The sequence below is a fragment of the Diorhabda carinulata genome, chromosome 5 (assembly GCF_026250575.1).
Source record: "Diorhabda carinulata isolate Delta chromosome 5, icDioCari1.1, whole genome shotgun sequence".
Lineage (NCBI taxonomy): Eukaryota > Metazoa > Arthropoda > Insecta > Coleoptera > Chrysomelidae > Diorhabda > Diorhabda carinulata.
In genome coordinates, this window is record NC_079464.1 from 10,179,566 (window position 1) to 10,197,705 (window position 18,140).

The 18,140-nt window shown below is 30.8% G+C and overlaps 3 protein-coding genes across 3 annotated transcripts in view; 2 read left to right on the forward strand and 1 right to left on the reverse strand.

The window, feature by feature from the left end:
* The first annotated feature begins 1,584 nt into the window (after window positions 1–1,584).
* LOC130893692 (origin recognition complex subunit 4) lies at window positions 1,585–6,873 on the forward strand. Its single transcript, XM_057799999.1, has 5 exons — window positions 1,585–1,850; window positions 1,926–2,271; window positions 2,331–2,629; window positions 6,270–6,548; window positions 6,635–6,873. Exons 1-5 carry the CDS (start codon window positions 1,659–1,661, stop codon window positions 6,797–6,799), a joined length of 1,281 nt encoding a protein of 426 aa, XP_057655982.1. The 5' UTR covers window positions 1,585–1,658; the 3' UTR covers window positions 6,800–6,873.
* Window positions 6,874–7,846: 973 nt separating this feature from the next.
* Window positions 7,847–10,947, forward strand: LOC130894653 (serine--tRNA ligase, cytoplasmic). Its single transcript, XM_057801593.1, has 3 exons — window positions 7,847–9,098; window positions 10,003–10,275; window positions 10,331–10,947. The coding sequence occupies exons 1-3, from the start codon at window positions 8,400–8,402 to the stop codon at window positions 10,859–10,861; spliced, it is 1,503 nt and encodes a 500-aa protein (XP_057657576.1). The 5' UTR covers window positions 7,847–8,399; the 3' UTR covers window positions 10,862–10,947.
* Window positions 10,948–13,159: 2,212 nt separating this feature from the next.
* The window catches only part of LOC130894652 (nuclear pore membrane glycoprotein 210), a 34,390-nt gene continuing 29,409 nt past the window's right edge, over window positions 13,160–18,140 (reverse strand). The window contains exons 19-21 of the mRNA XM_057801592.1: window positions 17,114–17,281; window positions 16,922–17,063; window positions 13,160–13,675 (exon numbers count right to left, since the gene is read on the reverse strand). Coding sequence (XP_057657575.1) covers window positions 13,347–13,675; window positions 16,922–17,063; window positions 17,114–17,281 — 639 coding nt within the window. The 3' untranslated portion in view covers window positions 13,160–13,346. The remainder of the gene's footprint in view (window positions 13,676–16,921; window positions 17,064–17,113; window positions 17,282–18,140) is intronic.

The window sequence follows — 18,140 nt, forward strand, 5'->3', positions numbered from 1 at the left end:
CTGTCCATACAGAAAAACAGAAGACAATCACGCTATGAACATAACCTCTCAAATTTTCTTTTTGTACTATCAAATTATCCATAATACAAGGTTCCCAGCTTAGGGGTTTTCACCTCAAATTTAGGGATAAAATGTGGAATGAGATGTTTTTGGAGATATTATATTTTTAGGAATTTTTGTAACTTCAAATATCGATAAATAACATTGTAAAGAATAAAATGCATAACAGAATATCCATTGAAATGTTACAAAATATGATAATGGCCCGATCCATACTGCAATGGAATGGTGGATCATGGACACCATTTCAACCATCCGCAAAAGTGTTGAAATGATTCAATGTCAATATGTATGATTTTAAAATATCAGGATCTGAAGAAAATGATCTGTTACTTGAAGTTTTCGATAATTTATTAATAATAAAATAATTTAAAAAAAAATATGTTGCGCAATGAAATTATTTATTGATTGTTTTAAATTTATTATTTGCTTAAAAATATTTTATAAATAATAATATTTTTTAGTTAGAATCCCTAGTAATTGTATTTTAGAGGTATTTGATTGGGGCTTTAGGGAAATAAATTATTGAGAGTTGGGAAAACTGCCATAAAATTGATTAACTTACAATTAACTTTCGTGATATAAAATTTAAAAGTTAATCGAAAAATATGGAAAGTAAGTTTAGTCGTACTAGAAAAATAGTTATCTATGAACATCAAATCAAATTTTTAGAAGCTGAGATAGAGGCTGAATGCTCAAATATTGCATGAATTAACGACGAAGCGATAGAGTAAAAAGCCAAGAGTGAGAAATTCCAATATTTTGGAAATAATCAGAAAAGACAAAAATGTGAGACATAAAGAGAAGATGAATAATGAAAAAATGAAATTTGAGAGGTATTTATGTGGAGTTGAAAAGTACCTTAAACAATCCCCCACAATAATGTCACTTTTATGAAAGGAATTCAGAGAGTGAGGAAAGTTAAAACACCCTGCTCTCATAGACAGATCCAGGAAATCCAGCTACAACATCCCGTATTTGCCTTCGGTAATCACAAACTAGTTGTACCTAACTAAAAAGTAATATGTATTCAGTAACTAAATTACAAATATTGAAGCCAAATAACTGTAATCTTTTCACCAACCAAATGATCGACGAAAGGGAATAATATATCTACAAATGTAACCGCACCTACGACAAAAAACAAAATCTATTACACGCTCCAAAAAGCCCCCCTGTTCTTACCCCCGTACTCTCAGTTTTTTATATTAATTTCGCGACGGTAGGCGGACATACACGACATGAAGCGATGTCCCACCAAAAAAGCCACCACAATTCCAGCCTAGCAGAGGAAAAGCCTTCCTATATCAGGGCCATTCCAGAAATTAATCAACCATTCCCTCACGGGATTGATCCTAGCATCATTAAAGTATAGGGGGAACAATGTATGATGATTTCAAGAACATTATAAGTGGCTTATACTTTTCACATTCACTGTATTATTAATAACATTGAAAATTGAAAAAACATTGCGAAATGTAAGATTGATTTGACCTGTTTATACTAGTGTTTATCTATGGATTCACTTTAAAGTAGAAGAAAAAAGGCGCGATTTTTATGAACGGAATTAAGGTTACGTTTGAATTATTGAAATAAGTATGGTTATCCAAAAAGAATTTGATTCCAAAGAAATAAGAACAGTTTTGAAACACAATATTCTTAACAACAAATATTTTATATGTCATGATAAAGAAAGAAAACAAATTCTAGATTTGATCGAGAGGACTTTTAAGTTCGGTGAATCCAATTCTGCCTTGTTAATAGGACCTAAGGGGTGTGGAAAAACAACGGTAAACCTTTCACCTTTATTTTTAGGAAAAATAAAATTCCAGTTTCATTCAATCAATTGTCCGAATAATTTTTAGATCGTGCTTAATGTTTTGGAAGAGTTACAGACTAAGCCATTATTTCTTAAAGATTCTATGGTGGTTAAATTACATGGTTTGATACATACTGATGATAGATTAGCATTGAAAAGTATTACAACTCAAATGAATTTAGATAACGTTGTAGATGGAAAAGTATTTGGGACGTTTGCAGAAAATTTATCTTTTTTGTTGGCTTGCTTAAGAACTGGAAATAGTCATACATCAAAAAGTGTTATTTTTATTTTAGAAGAATTTGATTTGTTTTGTCTTCATCATAATCAAACTCTTCTATATAATCTGTTCGACATTTCTCAATCTGCTCAAGCTCCAATTTGTGTATTAGGTGTGTACATACTAGTATAGGTTTAGAATTAATTGAATGTTTTCCAAATTTTATTTTAGGAATTACATCCCGAATCGATGTAATAGAACTACTAGAAAAGCGTGTGAAATCCAGATTTTCACATAGACAAATTTTTGTGTTTCCCAATGTAAGCGATGCTAATAAATCATTAGACTACTTGTTACATAAAATAAAATACTATTTAACAGTACCTGATTATAATAATAAAATAAGCAAAAATTCAAAGAAAAGCTGGAATTCCAGTATAGAAAATTTATTAACTAACAAAAAGTTTCAAAGCATTGTTCAAAGATTAGCAGACATTGATATAACTGAAAGAACATTAAAAAATATATTGGTAAGTGAAAAATAAATTACTTATTTTATTCATGCTTCCAGCCAATTTAACAGTTTTGTGAATAATTTTACTTAATGATGTTAAGCTGCAGAAAAATAACAGTTGACTGAATGCATTTTGAAAAAAAAAATTCCTAGAGCTGGTGGTTTATTATTTTTTACAAGGATGAGATATCTAGTATATGCATTTATTACACAATATACTTCTCTGGCAACCAACATCTAAATTTAAGAAAATAAATTACACATTTGTTTAGTTAATTATTTATTAATAAAAAAGCAAAGTTTTCTTTATAAATATATTGTGATATTTTTCAGTTTTAGAGATGAAAAATGTCCAATTAGGTGTAAAAAGGTTTTTTATTTCAATTTTCAACTGAGTTATTAATTTTCAAACCATTTTTTGTTGCAGGTAGGGTTATTTTTTTGATGCTCTCTAACAACTAGCAATAAAAAACCTTGCTTTTTTATTAATAAACAATTAACTAAGTGATAAATAATGTACAATTTATAGGAATATGATTTTTAACATGTTATCCCAGAAGTACCTGGCCCAACAAAGAAAACACAAAAATTATGGAAAAAAATATATTTGTTTTACAATGTAATCTCCTTTTAGCTCCATACACTTTTTCCAGCAATATTCAATAATTTCAATACCCTTTTTATAAGAACCGTCAGTTCCTCAAAATAGCCATTAACTGCCGACATAACCTCTTTATTGTTTGAGAATCTTTGACACAGAGCCATTTTTTCGAGTCCGGGAACAGATAATATTCTAATGGGGCTAAATCTGGCGAATATGGTGCATGAAGTAGCAATTCAAACTTTACTTCATTAATTTTGGCCATTGCAATAACGAATGTGTAAGCTGGTGAATTCTCTTGATAAAATAACACTTTTAGCCAAATGTAGCCTTTTTTATTGATTTCTTCGTACAAACGATTCAATAAGTTCGCATAATACTCGCTGTTGATATTTCTTTTTTCAGGGTAATCAATGAAAATTATCCCACGCGCATGTAAAAAATCCAACGCCATGACCTTACCTGCAAATGATATGGTCTTTGCCTGCTTTAAAGCCAGTTTTTCCTTTTCAGACTATTGTCTTGATTGTTCATTTGTTTTGGGTGTGAAGTGATGGACCCACATTTCAACCATTGTTATGAAACAGCGCAAATTTTTTTTGTGTAACATTACCAATCACTCCATGGAAACATCTTCACACTTTTTAAAATGCCTACTGTGTCTGCTAACTCGCGCACTTTCAGTCGACGATCATCCAGTACCGCTTTGTCTCCTCATTTGGTCGATCACTGCGATAATGGTCTTCACACGTCGTACGGCCTCGTTTGAACTCTGCTACCCAATATTTTACTGTTGATAACGAAGGAGCAGTCTCATCCAGAGTCGAATCTAGTTCAGCTTTTATATTGGTTGGGCTGATGCCTTCAAATAAAAGTATTGTACCACATAAAGATGCCCAATCTCTCATGTTTAAAGTTGAAATACATAGTGTTAACTATAATTTTACACATTCTATTATTAAAAGTAGGAGACTCTTCATTTGCAGATAAGTTTTGTGACGAATTAAAAGCCATGAGTATCTTGAACAAATCTCCAATCGAGCCAAACCGTCGAAAAATACTTCAATAAAAAACAAGTTATTCAATGAAAATTAGAAGAAAAATATTTTATAGAAAAAACAAAGATCTAAGAATTCAAAATTGAAGAAGAAAACTCTCATATTTATCTCTTAAAAGTGTATGTCTTCCTCTTCTGAAGGGGGTAAATTCACACTTGATCTATGTCAATTTCAAACTCATCTGGAACATCAGAAAATACGCTAGTGGTTTTAATTTCGGGGTAAATTTCATAAAATACTTTTTCAATTCCATAGTTGAATTTAAATTTTTCCCAATTTGGAGATCCTCAATTTTTTTGTCTTCTTATAAATTGCTTTTATTTCATTTTCTTCTTGGCCAGCTACTAAATCTTCAATTAGTTCACTCTCATTTTCACTGGATTCTTCTCCTTCCAGATCGATCTGATGATCATTATCAACAGTTTTGTCAGCGTTAGTTTCTAAGTCAATGCTTCGATCTGGCGAAACTAAAAGTCTTACAAGATTCCTGGGCCTGTTTCTGTTAAACAGGCACAGGAATTTCAAACCTGAGTATATGCCTTTTTTAGACCATCGCTTTTTTATTCTATTTATATTTTGATGTAAAAGTCCAGATATATTTTTTTACATGGTATTCTTGGATTTGATATTTGTTTGTTCTAAGATGTATCAGCAGAGAATTGAAAGGGATCTACAAATAGCAACGTCTAATGACTGGATTAAAAGCATGCGTTTTCTGACAAAAAAATGAAATGTTATTCTTTATACACATCTTAACTACAGCTGAGGATAATTATTAACACAAATTGTCCCCAATTTTCTTCATTCTGATTGTCTGAAATATGTCCAATCAAAAAAGTAATGTCCATTAATCCACCACCTACGCAGTTGGAGCGATCATTAACAGTGCTCAGGCTTTAGTCTACTTCATAATTCGTTCAGGATATTTTTTACTTTGAAAATTAGTTAACATCGTCCAAGATCATCCATAGAGCAGACCTGTCTTAATTTATTATGTGATAAAGCGCTATTTCGTCCAAAGTGGCACAAAGTTTTTTAAAGTATGTTTTAGTAGCAGCACTTCTCTTAATAATATGGCATATTTGTTGTGGCAGCTGATTTTGATGCTTAGCTCCATCGGCTGCTGGAGATTGTATTTGAACTTCGGTACGACGTCTCCTTTCGGTCTATATGATATCTTATGAAACAACGAATATAACTTGACGCACTTTTATTTCCATAACTGTAGATTTTTCAACTTTCTTTCTAATGTCTAGATTGGGTTGAGAACAGATGTAGAACAGGTTCAAAATATTTCATTTAAATAAAAACAGTTGCTAATTCGAAAAAGATTGAAGATAATCAAATAACACCATAGAACTTTGCATCGTATTTACAATTTCTTCATTACGCTCAATTTAGCAATGTGTTGAGTTTTGTTTCAAAAAAAATCAAGTAAATGAAAAATAGACCTTAATATCAATTTCAAAATGATACATTACTTATCAATTACAACATCATCAACATTTATATTGACCAAATTGATAATTACAACTACCTGTTACTTAGTCAACAGTTTGGGGTTTATGAAATAGGTGTAGAATATAGCAGTTGTAGAAAAACTGTTTTTTATATCACTTATATAATAATTTTTAGCCTCCATATTCCTATCAATTCCAGTTTACAAAATCCTGATCGAACTATTGCGTCGTCATATTATATGGTGTTTTTAGGTTTTCTGTTTTGACTTTTGCCATTATTTCAATATATGGAAATTTTTGTATTTATGTAAAGAATCATTTTAGTTTTTATGATCATAATATGTATTGAATATGTAATTGAATATATTGAAATTCTTCTATGTAGTATATACATTATATTACATTTGAATCTAAATTACATATTCTGTGCATCTAGTTGAAGCGACTCAACGACAGACAAAACATGTAGGCTTAATATGCTCTACAACCGAGGTCGACAGATGTTCCTGGCTATAAATAATTCATAAATGGTTTTAGATCAACATTGTATTCAAAATGGAAGACTATTTATCTGCTGAAATGTTTCAAGAAGAGTTAAAAGCCTTAGAACAAGATGATATGCTTTTATTATTACAAGATTTGAATGTTCTTGAACTGTGTCTGTTGATATCCATGAAACATCATTCAGAAATATATGATGGACAGTCCATGAATTATGAAATGATACTTTCAAGATATAACAAATTTGCAAAAAGTAACTCTAGTATGCAGAACGTACCTCGATCAGTTGCGATGAAAGCTTTTGAACACATTGAGGTGATAACATTTTGTCAATAATTGTTTAACTTGCATAATAATTATTTTCTAACTAAATTTTTCTAATTCAATATCTCGTGTTTTAGAGTTTAGAATTGATTTCTATGGTAAGCGATGGAGGATCTAAGACTCAGAAGGAGTACCGGTTTTTCAATTTACTTGTAATGCCATCCCAAATTCTTGAAGCAGTAAAAGTAACACCAGGACTACCGACAGAAGTTGTTCAATGGGCAAATTCATCTTTGATCTGATCTAATTTATGCAATTATTGGTTCTGTACAAAATAGTTATATTTTTATACAAGTAAATAAAAACTTAAATAGTATAATTTCTACTTTTCTCAAAGATAAATATGATAAGGTGCTAAATCACTGTTTTATGGATAAATTGTATAGTTCCGAAAAGATGAACCCTACCATTTTAATGAAATTTTTGTCAAAGCTTGTGCTTTATTAAAAAAGATAATCCATGAAAAGCTTCTTTCACCTAATGTGAATTCTGTTTGTAACCTGAAATTCCTGGTTTTTAAAATTTTATTTTCATATTATATGTGAAGCTAGGGAAGCGTTATGTATAAGCAAGAGCCATAGTAGGCAATCCACCAACACAATAGTGGGTATCATTCATTATCATCAGTTAATTCAAGCCAGCAACTACACAAGAATTGTGTCCATCGACAATAAGATATTTAAAAAATGAAATTATCTAATGAATGGGTTGAGAGTAAGAGTTTTCTGACATAAATAATGTTACTTTTTATACACATCTGAAATACATTTGAGGATAATTGTGAACACAAATTGTTTCCAATGAAGACTTTTCTTCATATAGACGCAATAATTCAAATACCCGATATTAGATACTAGTTTTCCATTTCAATGTGCAAAATCAAAAAACAAAGATCGACTGTCTACTACCAATACCTCTTATATGCAAAAATCAGAATTTGACAAGAGGAACAAACCACATTTATAAAATCAGTTTACAATCTCGTAAGTACAAATTTATTATAATATTATTGCTTAGGGTATTATTTTCTTTACATAATGGTCCTTGAAGAAGTCATATTCCAACTTTAAAACTTCATAGGGGAATGGTTCTTGATTTTTTGATCATTGGAATATTGTGTTGAAAATAATATATCTGGTCCCAGCTTAATACATAAGTCCAAAATTTGGTGAATAAACTCTGCAGTTGCTAGTAGCTATTAAATATTATTTTTTTTTAAATAGTATAAAGGTAACTATAATAAACATTTAATTCGAACTCCAAATGTTTATGTTTATAATTTATAGTTATTTTTTGATACTATTTTTTGTGTGGCTGGCTATATAATATCAAAGACTTTTAGCTTCGGTCTCAATGGATTCCCGGTAACGAAAATATTTCCTAGGTGCTACTGATTTGTTTTTACGAAAAACCTTCAATTAAATATCAAAAAAATTAATAAAACCTATCACCTTATTTTCACGAGGTACTGTCCATTAAAGATTATATACTGTCCATATTAAAATGCGATTTACGAGGTATTTCATCCACAATCTTTGTTATTTCAATATTGATGAATTAGCAATGGATATATATTAAACAAAGGAGGTATTTCTATACCTATCTATAATTTTACAAATAAACAATTTTTGATAAGAAAACTCTATTTTAGTAAAAGTAATAGATAGGAAGTATTTGTTGTTTGTATAATCCTGACTTATAGTATTTAGATGAGTAAATTATCCATTAAAATATAGCTAATAAAAACGTAGATTTTTAATAGGTTAGAATTTTTGACATCATTTCTTTTACGAGTTGGTTTTCACATTATTGCATCAACTGTTTTATACTCATATTATAACCATGGTTTTAGATCTAGATTTATTCCGTACTGATAAAGGAGGTAATCCGGATCTTATTCGGGAGAACCAGAAGAAGCGTTTCAAAGATGTTGCTTTAGTCGATAAAGTTATAGAAAGAGATTCCACATGGAGACAACTTAGGCATAAGTTAGACAATTGTAATAAATTAAAAAATGTTTGTAGTAAAGCAATCGGTGAGAAAATGAAGAAAAAAGAACCGCAGGGGGATCCAAGTGAAAATGTACCACAAAATATTGTATCTAATTTAGAAAATCTAACATTGGAAGTTCTTCAAACTATCACAGTGAATCAAATAAAGAAGGTTAGAACATTGATAGATGAGGCTATAGTAAAAAATGAAAAGGAACTAATTAAAACAGAAAAGGAACGAAATGATGCTTTAAGAGAAGTGGGAAATCACTTACACGAATCTGTTCCTGTAGATGACGATGAAGACAACAATAAAATTGAAAGAACTTTTGGCGACTGTCAAGTTAGAAAGAAGTATTCTCATGTAGATTTGATCTGTATGATAGATGGGATGGATGGAGAAAGAGGGGCAGTAGTTTCAGGAGGCAGAGGTTATTACTTAACTGGTCCTGCAGTTTTCTTAGAACAAGCATTGATACAATTGGCATTAAGGATATTGCATAAAAAAGGGTTTAAGCCTCTTTATACTCCATTTTTCATGAGAAAGGAGGTGAGTTTTATTATCCATTTACTAAAAAATTTTTTACTCAGTATGTCTACAATTATAGCTGATGAAAATGTATATACAGGATGTTTCTAATTCATGTGACAAAATTCAACTGATTGCTCGTATGAATTTGAGATGGGTCTTTCCTATAACAAAATTCCTCAGCCCCCTTTCTGAAATATCACCCTTAAAAGGGAGTAAATAAAATTGAGGTTTATTTCTAAAAGTCTACTAAAATCCATGACAAGTAGGGTACGTTCATGCATTTAATCTAGAGACTACTCAATTTATTCAAATAATTATGAATTATGGTGTTTATCTTTTTTCTCTACATATATTGCTTTCCAAAAAAAAAAAAATATTAAAATAAAACAAAAATTTCAAATTAAAATTTTATTTTTTAAGCTTCATCATAAAAACAGTTTTGATATGAATTAAAGTACTATTTTCACACCCATATAAGGTAACAGAAACATTGAAAAAATACCCATAGTTAGTCCCTTGCAAGTGTATGAAAATTACAGAATCTCAAGTTTCTGAAATTTTACAAAAAAAATTTTAGACACCACCTTTAGAAACAACCTGTGTATTTATCAACAAATCATAGAGTATAATTTTTCCAATAGTTTTCAATTGAAAAAGTAATTCAAGAACAAACACTCACATGAAGTAGTATTCTCCTATTTCCTTCATAACATTGGTTCAAGTAGATAATAGGTTCAAATTATTGCTAAATGCTCATATCTTAGTCAGTGCAAGTACTGCATTAAAGTTTATCTATAACTGCTTTGATTTTAGATAGCATCGAAACTTCAGTGTTTCCTTTTTCATCAGAATTTGTTTATTTATTTTACAATAAAGATATAGAAGAAAATTTAAATAGATCATTGAATTATTTACATTATAGATAATGCAAGAAGTTGCACAGCTATCTCAGTTTGATGAAGAATTATATAAAGTAGTTGGAAAAGGTAGTGAAAAGGTAGAAGATAAAGATGTTGAAGAAAAGTATCTTATAGCAACTTCAGAACAACCTATTGCTGCTTTTCATCGAGATGAATGGTTATCAGAAAATTCTCTGCCTATAAAGTATGCAGGATTTTCAACATGCTTTAGACAAGAAGTTGGATCTCATGGACGTGATACCAGAGGTATATTTAGGGTACACCAGTTTGAAAAGGTAAGGTAAATACAAATCATGTATCCAACTGTGTATAAGGTTTTTATATTTTCAGGTTGAACAATTCTGCTTAACTTCACCTTTTGATAACAAATCTTGGGAAATGATGGATGAAATGATAGAAAACGCTGAAGAATTTTATAAATCTTTAGAAATTCCTTACCGAATTGTCAACATAGTTTCTGGAGCATTGAATCATGCTGCTGCCAAAAAACTCGACCTAGAAGCATGGTTTCCAGGATCATCAGCCTTTAGAGAATTAGTATCCTGCAGTAACTGCCTGGAATATCAAGCCAGAAGGCTATTAGTTCGTTATGGTCAAACTAAGAAGATGAATGCTGCTACTGATTATGTTCACATGTTAAATGCCACAATGTGCGCAACTACAAGAGTAATTTGTGCCATTTTGGAAAACAATCAGACAGAAACTGGCATAAAAGTACCAACAGTTTTAAAACCTTATATGCCTGAAGAATATCAACATGAAATTCCATTTGTTAAGCCTGCTCCAATTGATATTGAGAAGGATTCAAAGAAGATCAAGAAGCAAAAAGAGGGGATGAAAAAAGCTGCTGGAGAAGAATAATTCAATGACATTTAGGGGTATTTACCAATTGTTGCATTTAAAGCTTGTTTTATTTTATTTATTGTCAATAAACATCTATTGACTTTGTTAGCTTTACTTATTCCAAAAACATCATAGAAAAAATGGATTAAATTATAATGTTCAATTATTAATTTATCATAAATTATTATTTATTACCATAACAGTATGGTTATGTTGCTTTCTAATTTTTGAATGCCCTATAATTCAAAATAGCAATAACAGTAGGTACAAAGCTCATTAATTATGAAAAATCTTGTTCGAGGCACCTTGATTACAAAATGAGATTATTTACTGTTTAAATCATACTTCAGTAGTAAAGATAATTGTAGTTCAGCATTTTATTACAAAAAACTAGAGACCATTTAAAAGTTTTTGTCAACTACCAACTCTGGGTAGACTCACGAAACTTGAAAGTAAAGAGTCACAATGACAGTAATGTGATCAGAAGCTGTAACTCCCATATATTTCTGGGCCAATGCTAACATAGAAAAAATTTATATCAATCTGTTTTATTACCCCTCTAGTAAAAGATATTTCATTTTCATAAATGGATTTAAACTCATGGATAGTAAGTTTGAGACTTTTAGTTTTTCTGCTAGAGTGCCAAAAAATGTGACTTATGACACCATCCTTGTATTTTACTGTTATGCTAGATTGTGGTCCAGTGTTGTTGCCGCTGATATTGCGAACATCCTTGATTTGTTGCAAATTCAATTCTCTTACAGTTTAAAAAAACAAGTTGCCAAATGCGAAAATTGGATTTTGAAGTTTCTAATATATTAGGTACTATTGGTATGTTGGTAACCTATTGAAACGGCTTACCGTCTCTTCCCGTAAGGTATCGTGAAGGAATAGTTATTTTTATCATGTTTGTTTTTAATGGGTGCTTTAAAAACATTTTTTTGAAACAAATGTTTTTTCTTGAAACTTTTTGAATCCTCCTTAAATTGTAGGACAAGTAATAATTGTTAACATAATATAAAATCTAATATCAAAGTGAATCTGGAATGATTGATGAACAAAAATTAGTATATTATTTAAAATTCCAATAAGAATAGGAGGAAAGTTAGAAAACAAAACATGCAAATCAATGTTTTATTAAAAAATCAAAATTATACAATACATACAGTAAAAAATTGTTTTTAATATATTTTGACGTTGATGGCAGTCTTAACAAAGAAAAAAAAACAAAAAATTAGTTTCCTTAGCTTTACAAAAATTCTACTAATATCTACATTAAAATAAAAACAGTTTGTAATTGTTGATACAAGGAAATTGAGAAAAGTACTAAATTCGGATTCTAATCGAGTTTTCATCTACAAGAAATTTCTAACAATTCTCAGGCAGTGTCAAAATTCCATTTTTTGTATATTTATAAAATTCTTAATCGAAATGAGTGTGAATATATTGGCAATATGGCAAATGGAATATATGAGCAATAGAGGAGTAACAGAAAAAATATACGACATAACTGTATGGACAAAAAAACTCAATTAGGCGTGATAACCAACAGACTGTATGTACAACAATGACAAAATAAAAGAAAATATAACAACCAAGGAGTTTTATTAGTATAAAAAGAAACAGAACTCAATTGTTGTGCAAGGTAGCCACTTGAAAAATCAATATAACTTAAATTTATATAGCGTACAATATACGGGGTTTACATATGGCGCTATATTTTTGGATCATATGATATTAAATTCTCCAACTATTTTAAAAAGACAAATTAAAATCATTTGATGGAAGAATTTTGCTATGGGCGAAGAAGAAAAGAGATCTTTCATTAAGACAGTTCAACATACCATTAGTCTATATCTACATGTCAAAAATATTTTAAAATAGTTAAAATGGTATCCAAATCTACCTTACCATTCAGATATGACTTTTATTTGTTTACAAAAATACCGAAATAGTTTCGATCCGAATGAATAATTGATCGAAAATATTATGGGAAGCTTTAGAATAATCAAATCTCTGTTTAAAATGAAGAAATTAGATTTATTGAAGTTCTTTTCTTCATCAAACTTATCCTAAAAGGGAAATTGCATACAGTAAAAAAATAATTGTAGTATTTGGGAAAAAATTCAAAATTATATTTGACAACTAAAGGATCCTTATTACAAAAAAAATGATTAAAAACAAAGAAGTGTATAAAATTTGTGAAAAAAAATTTTTATGTTGGGTGGACAAACAAACTTTAAATTTTGGACATAATTCGTATAATATACTAAGTACCGTTTTCACATGACCCATTTCTTAAATAACAACGAAAACTTGTTAGACAAAAAACAAAAAAGATTTATTGGAAAGCGAATTGTAAATTTAATATACAATAATCAAAAAATAATCATAGTACTATCACAACTATTAGTTTACTTGCAGTAACAAGACCTTTGCATCCCCTTTTTTGTCTAATCATTGTAAAACAATTTTGAGGCAGTGAATGTAGTGGGGTTACAAATTACATCATTCTTCTATTTGTCCTAACTTCGGGACTAGTGTAAAACGTACTGACATCTCCATAAATGGGTTCTCTGTTACAATTAGCCGTACAAGGTGATCGTGAAGTATTTGGATGTCCTGTAGTTCTCGGATAGAATCTGGAGACATCAGGAGATATTCTTCTATTTGCACAGAAGTTACACTGATGAGTGGGCATAGACGCTCTCAGAGCGGCGCACTGAGCTTGCGTTTGGCATGATACTGGTGATGTTTGTAAACTATTAGTTAACATCGATCTAGTAGAATTTAGGTTGACGTTTACGACGGGTTGCATATAGTTGGAATAGACTGAAAAATAAGATTAAAGTAGTATTAGTTGAAATCATAACTAATAGCTACAGATATAAAAGCAACAGATAAAGTCCTCTATACTAATAATATAAAAAGTAAAGATTTGATTATTTTTTGTGATGAATTGTCTCAAAAACATATTTAACCGATTTTTACAATTATTGTATTTTGAGTTAAATGAATTTAATAATTCATATAAAATTTAAGATACCATAATGTGCATATTTTCACATTATACTTCAACCATATTTTCTTTTCTTTCAAGTGAAGACGAATCAGAGCTACTCCTTTCTTTTTCAGACCAACTAAGAGAATTTTTGTTTCACTGTTTGTTTTAAAACTATTTCCATAAAACTAGGTTTAAAGCACTGGTCAAGAAAAGTACCAACTGGATTAGCTTGAAACAATTATCTCAATATCAATGAATTTGGTATTTTCTGTGTAGTCTCTCCCTTTTCCAGTCATTTTAACAACATGACAACACTAAAGATATTTAAGAAATACCCGAACTAGTTATTTTTGAACGATTTTAGTGTGATACATTGTTCTATAAAGTCTCATTGAATTACTCATAGAATCGTGATCAGTTATGTACACCAAGAAGCAGCTCACTTTTGTTCTAATAATACTCGTACCATTAAATAGTATGTAATTTGGTTTTACAAATTCTTCTGATTGATATTCTTACTTGACTTGAGCTCTTGACAGATGATTTCCTTTTTTTGTGTTGATTGAGAATGTGAGTGGTTGAGTGAGGGAATAAAATAGGTGACAAACCTTCTCACAATAGCTATTCATTTGTGTTATTTCCAATTGAGATTCAAGCAATTTCTCTCTAAATGAATGAACTCTTGGTAATCATATATAATATTAATTATTCCATTTTTCTACAATATTTATACCTATTACGCGAACAGCTTCATCAATGGTTCTTTATCTTAGACAATAATTTCTCCATAGAAAAAATGTAAAATCATTTCACCGACTAAATAATAATATTCTGCTCAGGGCGCTTTGTCATGGTACACAATTTTACAGTTTGAAAATGTCATCCAGGAAAGGTATCGTCAAATAGTCGTCGCTCTGGCTAAATCCTTGCAAAAAATTGGTTATTCGATATTGCCAAATCACTATTCATAGCATCTCTAATCATTATGTTTGAAAAAAGTGTGGATATCTAATCTAACTATTATCAACTCACAATATTGATATTTGTTCAAATTAATTAATTAAAATACGGGTAGAATTGAAAGATAGTAATATTTGTATCATGACATTACATTTTTTTCTATTTTTTATGTAAAAAGCATATAAAGAGATTAAACCATATTACACATGAGTAACTCGAGTGAAGATGCCTATGGATATTTATCTTGAGCTTTTGTAACTTTTAGTGTTCGGGAAAGACGTGCCTTGATAGCTGACTTGCACTTCTCCAAAGGAAGGAGTCCCGATAAATTGACGTTCTGGGCGTCTGCAGGCGAAGTCGGTATCCATGAGCCACGTCAGAGTGCCGAGTAGGTCTTAAAAAAATTACTATAGGCGGGATTATGTTAGACAGCTCAGGAAAGCATTTGCCGTGGTAGTATCGGTAAAACAGAGCCAGCGACCTTTCCTCTATGGTCTAAGCTGTCAAAGTTTCTAGTCAACTCTGAGTCGCCTATAAATCAAATTGCTCTCTTCTGTATTGAGTAGAGCACCCTCAGGGTATGCTTAGGAGTCGAGCTTCAAATGTGCGAGCAATACTCCAAAGGGGAACGAATCTGAGCCTTGTAGAGGATTAGATGCTGTTGTAGAGTATATAGATTTTTGGTCTTAAAGAGGGCTCCAAGTTTTTGTGAAACTGCTGTAGCTAATTCAGCTACGTGACAACGCCAGGACATTCTGCTCCCGACATCGATACCCCACAAGCGAATTTATGGCGATGGCGATATTTTATGTCCAGATAGAACCAAATCCTGAGCTGCAGTGCCAGCCTTTTTTTATAAATAGACGCAGCCTGCGTTATCGCGGCATTTAACTTAATCAGATTGTTTCCACCCCACTCTGGAGTGTTTTCAAGATCAGTATTGATAATGGTGATCTGTTGTTGCCTACAGATTTGAGTGTTAGTGGAGTTTATTCGAGCGGCTAATTTGAACGACATCAGTGTGCTATAGATCGGGTTTACAGTTTTGTCGACTAGATCGTTGTATATAGGAGAAAGAGAGTAGGTAACAAGATGCATCCCTGGTGAACACCAGCAATGACCTCAAACCTCTCTAAGGTGTGCCCATCGATAGCGACCTGGATGGTTCGGTCTCTGAAAAACCTACTAAGTGAGGTTGACAAATTGTACGATCTAATTTATTCATAAGGTTGGCATTCCTCATATTTCTCTATAGTTTCAGTCCTATACGTTGCTGACATAGGCCAAGAGATCTCCGGTCGATCAATGTTTACGAAAGCTCTATTGATGATCGCTGATGATATTAGCAGTCTCAAAATATCTGAAGGGAATAGACCTGGATGGACGAATATTTAAGTGAAAATTATAGCCAGCCCTAAAATACTGTTCATACACTTTTGATTCACTTTCTTTTATTCAAGAGCTATGGTAACCCACATGGTTTGCTTTAAACTTTTTGTAATATAATGACATAATCATTATCCACATAATCAAAGAAACTTTACAAATACTAGTTTATGGTGGACAGTTTAACTAAGAGAATCGTCGAATATATAAAATTTATCAAAAACCATAATGAAAGGCCCCAAAAATTAATTTTAATATTAATTCCCACTGCATACTTGGTATGCCTTTATGTAGATGTGTTTTCAAAATTTTAGATAAAGTGAATACTGTATTATAGCAAAAAATTCGCCAAATTTTGCACAGTTCACAAGAAAATATTGAAATATTCAAATAGTGTTATTGTTTAAATTTTGTATACAACAAATGACAAATTTTGAATGTTTTCAAACAGTCTTAATTTGAATAGAAATTGATTTTTGGTGAAATTAAAACGACAAAAGAGATAAAAATTATGCATTGTTTCGAAAAGTAAGTACCAACTAATACTTTAGGTGAAAAGATTGTCCTCCATAACACCTAAATGTGATCAAATATAATTATAAATATTTTTTTATTGGGAACTAAGAGGTGTAAATTAATATGACAATAAAAGCTAACATGGATTAGAGTTAATTATCATATTAACTGTTAGTGCATTTTCATTGAGCAATCTTTGTTGAAATACTTACAGTAGAATGTTAGGAAGAAAATTAATAACATTACTGCTGCAGTTGCTAGAGCGTACTTGTAGGTCTTTAAGAATGACACTACTGGTGATCGACCAGGTACACATACGTTTTTTTCCAATTGTCCACTAACTCTGACCAAGATCTAAAAAAAGTTACAAATGAGTTCACAAAGTTTTAGCGGTGTTCACTTACCTTGATTTCCTGTTTGGTTATTGGTGAAATTATTACAATGCCCATTGCTTCTTCTAAATTAGCCAATCTCCAGTGATAATCTATTAATTGTATCTCATATTTCGTGGCAGTTTCATTGACAGAACTACCGCTATCTACGTATAATATACTACTATCTGCTGGAGAAACCTGCAAAATGGTTGAAACAAAATTACAAACCATTCCATATTTGATTACCAGGGTATCGGAAAGAGTTTTATGGAGCATTTTGAATAATAAAAAAATCCAAAGTATTAACACAGTAATCATAAACCATTGGATTGGTTGATAAAATACTGAGATAATGATAAATGTTTGTCCACAAATATATGAATGGAAAATTTGGCAGTAGAGTGATGATGAAATAAATATGTTGATTTCGCTCTGATTCATTCAGTCAGAATCAACTAATCCAAAGTGTGAAGCAAACAAAAGAATTAGGGTTAGTAACGCCTTAAATATAAATTCAAAATACGAAACTTTTCCTTATGTATTGAACACTCTTGTAGTCAATTACTGAATAGATTTAAAAATTTATTTTGCAAGTGAAATTCAAAATATTCAATAAAAAAAGCATTATAATAGTGCAAACAAAGAGAAAAAGGAAGAAGGCTTTCATATTAAAGTAAAAAACAAGTGGGGATTAACGTATTAAAAATCTTATTATCTGATAACTGAATGAAATTATGTTTTAAGACAAAATATGTGACAGCTGTTTAGCAGGAAGTATTCAAAGAGTATAAGAATAATTTTTTGCATTGAAAATGACCAAAAGGACGTATTGTGTCCCATTTTCTTGCTGTTGTACTATTAATTTGAAAGGGCAGAATATGGGATGGATCTAGCTGCCAAAGATTTTTGTCTTCAAATTCATACACTCCCAGGTGTAAGGCTCTGGAGTTCCGCAGTTTCTCTGAAGGTGGATAGGTTTCGTCCTCTAAGTAACAAAATCTGCACATTGTATTCTGTGCCGAATCTAGCGTCTTCGGCTGTCTATTAAGACACCAAT

Excerpts from the sequence above, each read along its gene's own strand:
- LOC130893692 (XM_057799999.1), top strand. The coding sequence starts at position 1,659 with ATGGTTATCCAAAAAGAATTTGATTCCAAAGAAATAAGAACAGTTTTG. Across the intron at positions 2,272-2,330 it reads AGCTCCAATTTGTGTATTAG|GAATTACATCCCGAATCGAT; the intron begins GTGTGTACATAC and ends ATTTTATTTTAG. Across the intron at positions 2,630-6,269 it reads GAACATTAAAAAATATATTG|ATCAACATTGTATTCAAAAT; the intron begins GTAAGTGAAAAA and ends AAATGGTTTTAG.
- LOC130894653 (XM_057801593.1), top strand. The coding sequence starts at position 8,400 with ATGGTTTTAGATCTAGATTTATTCCGTACTGATAAAGGAGGTAATCCG. Across the intron at positions 9,099-10,002 it reads CATTTTTCATGAGAAAGGAG|ATAATGCAAGAAGTTGCACA; the intron begins GTGAGTTTTATT and ends TTTACATTATAG. Across the intron at positions 10,276-10,330 it reads GGGTACACCAGTTTGAAAAG|GTTGAACAATTCTGCTTAAC; the intron begins GTAAGGTAAATA and ends TTATATTTTCAG.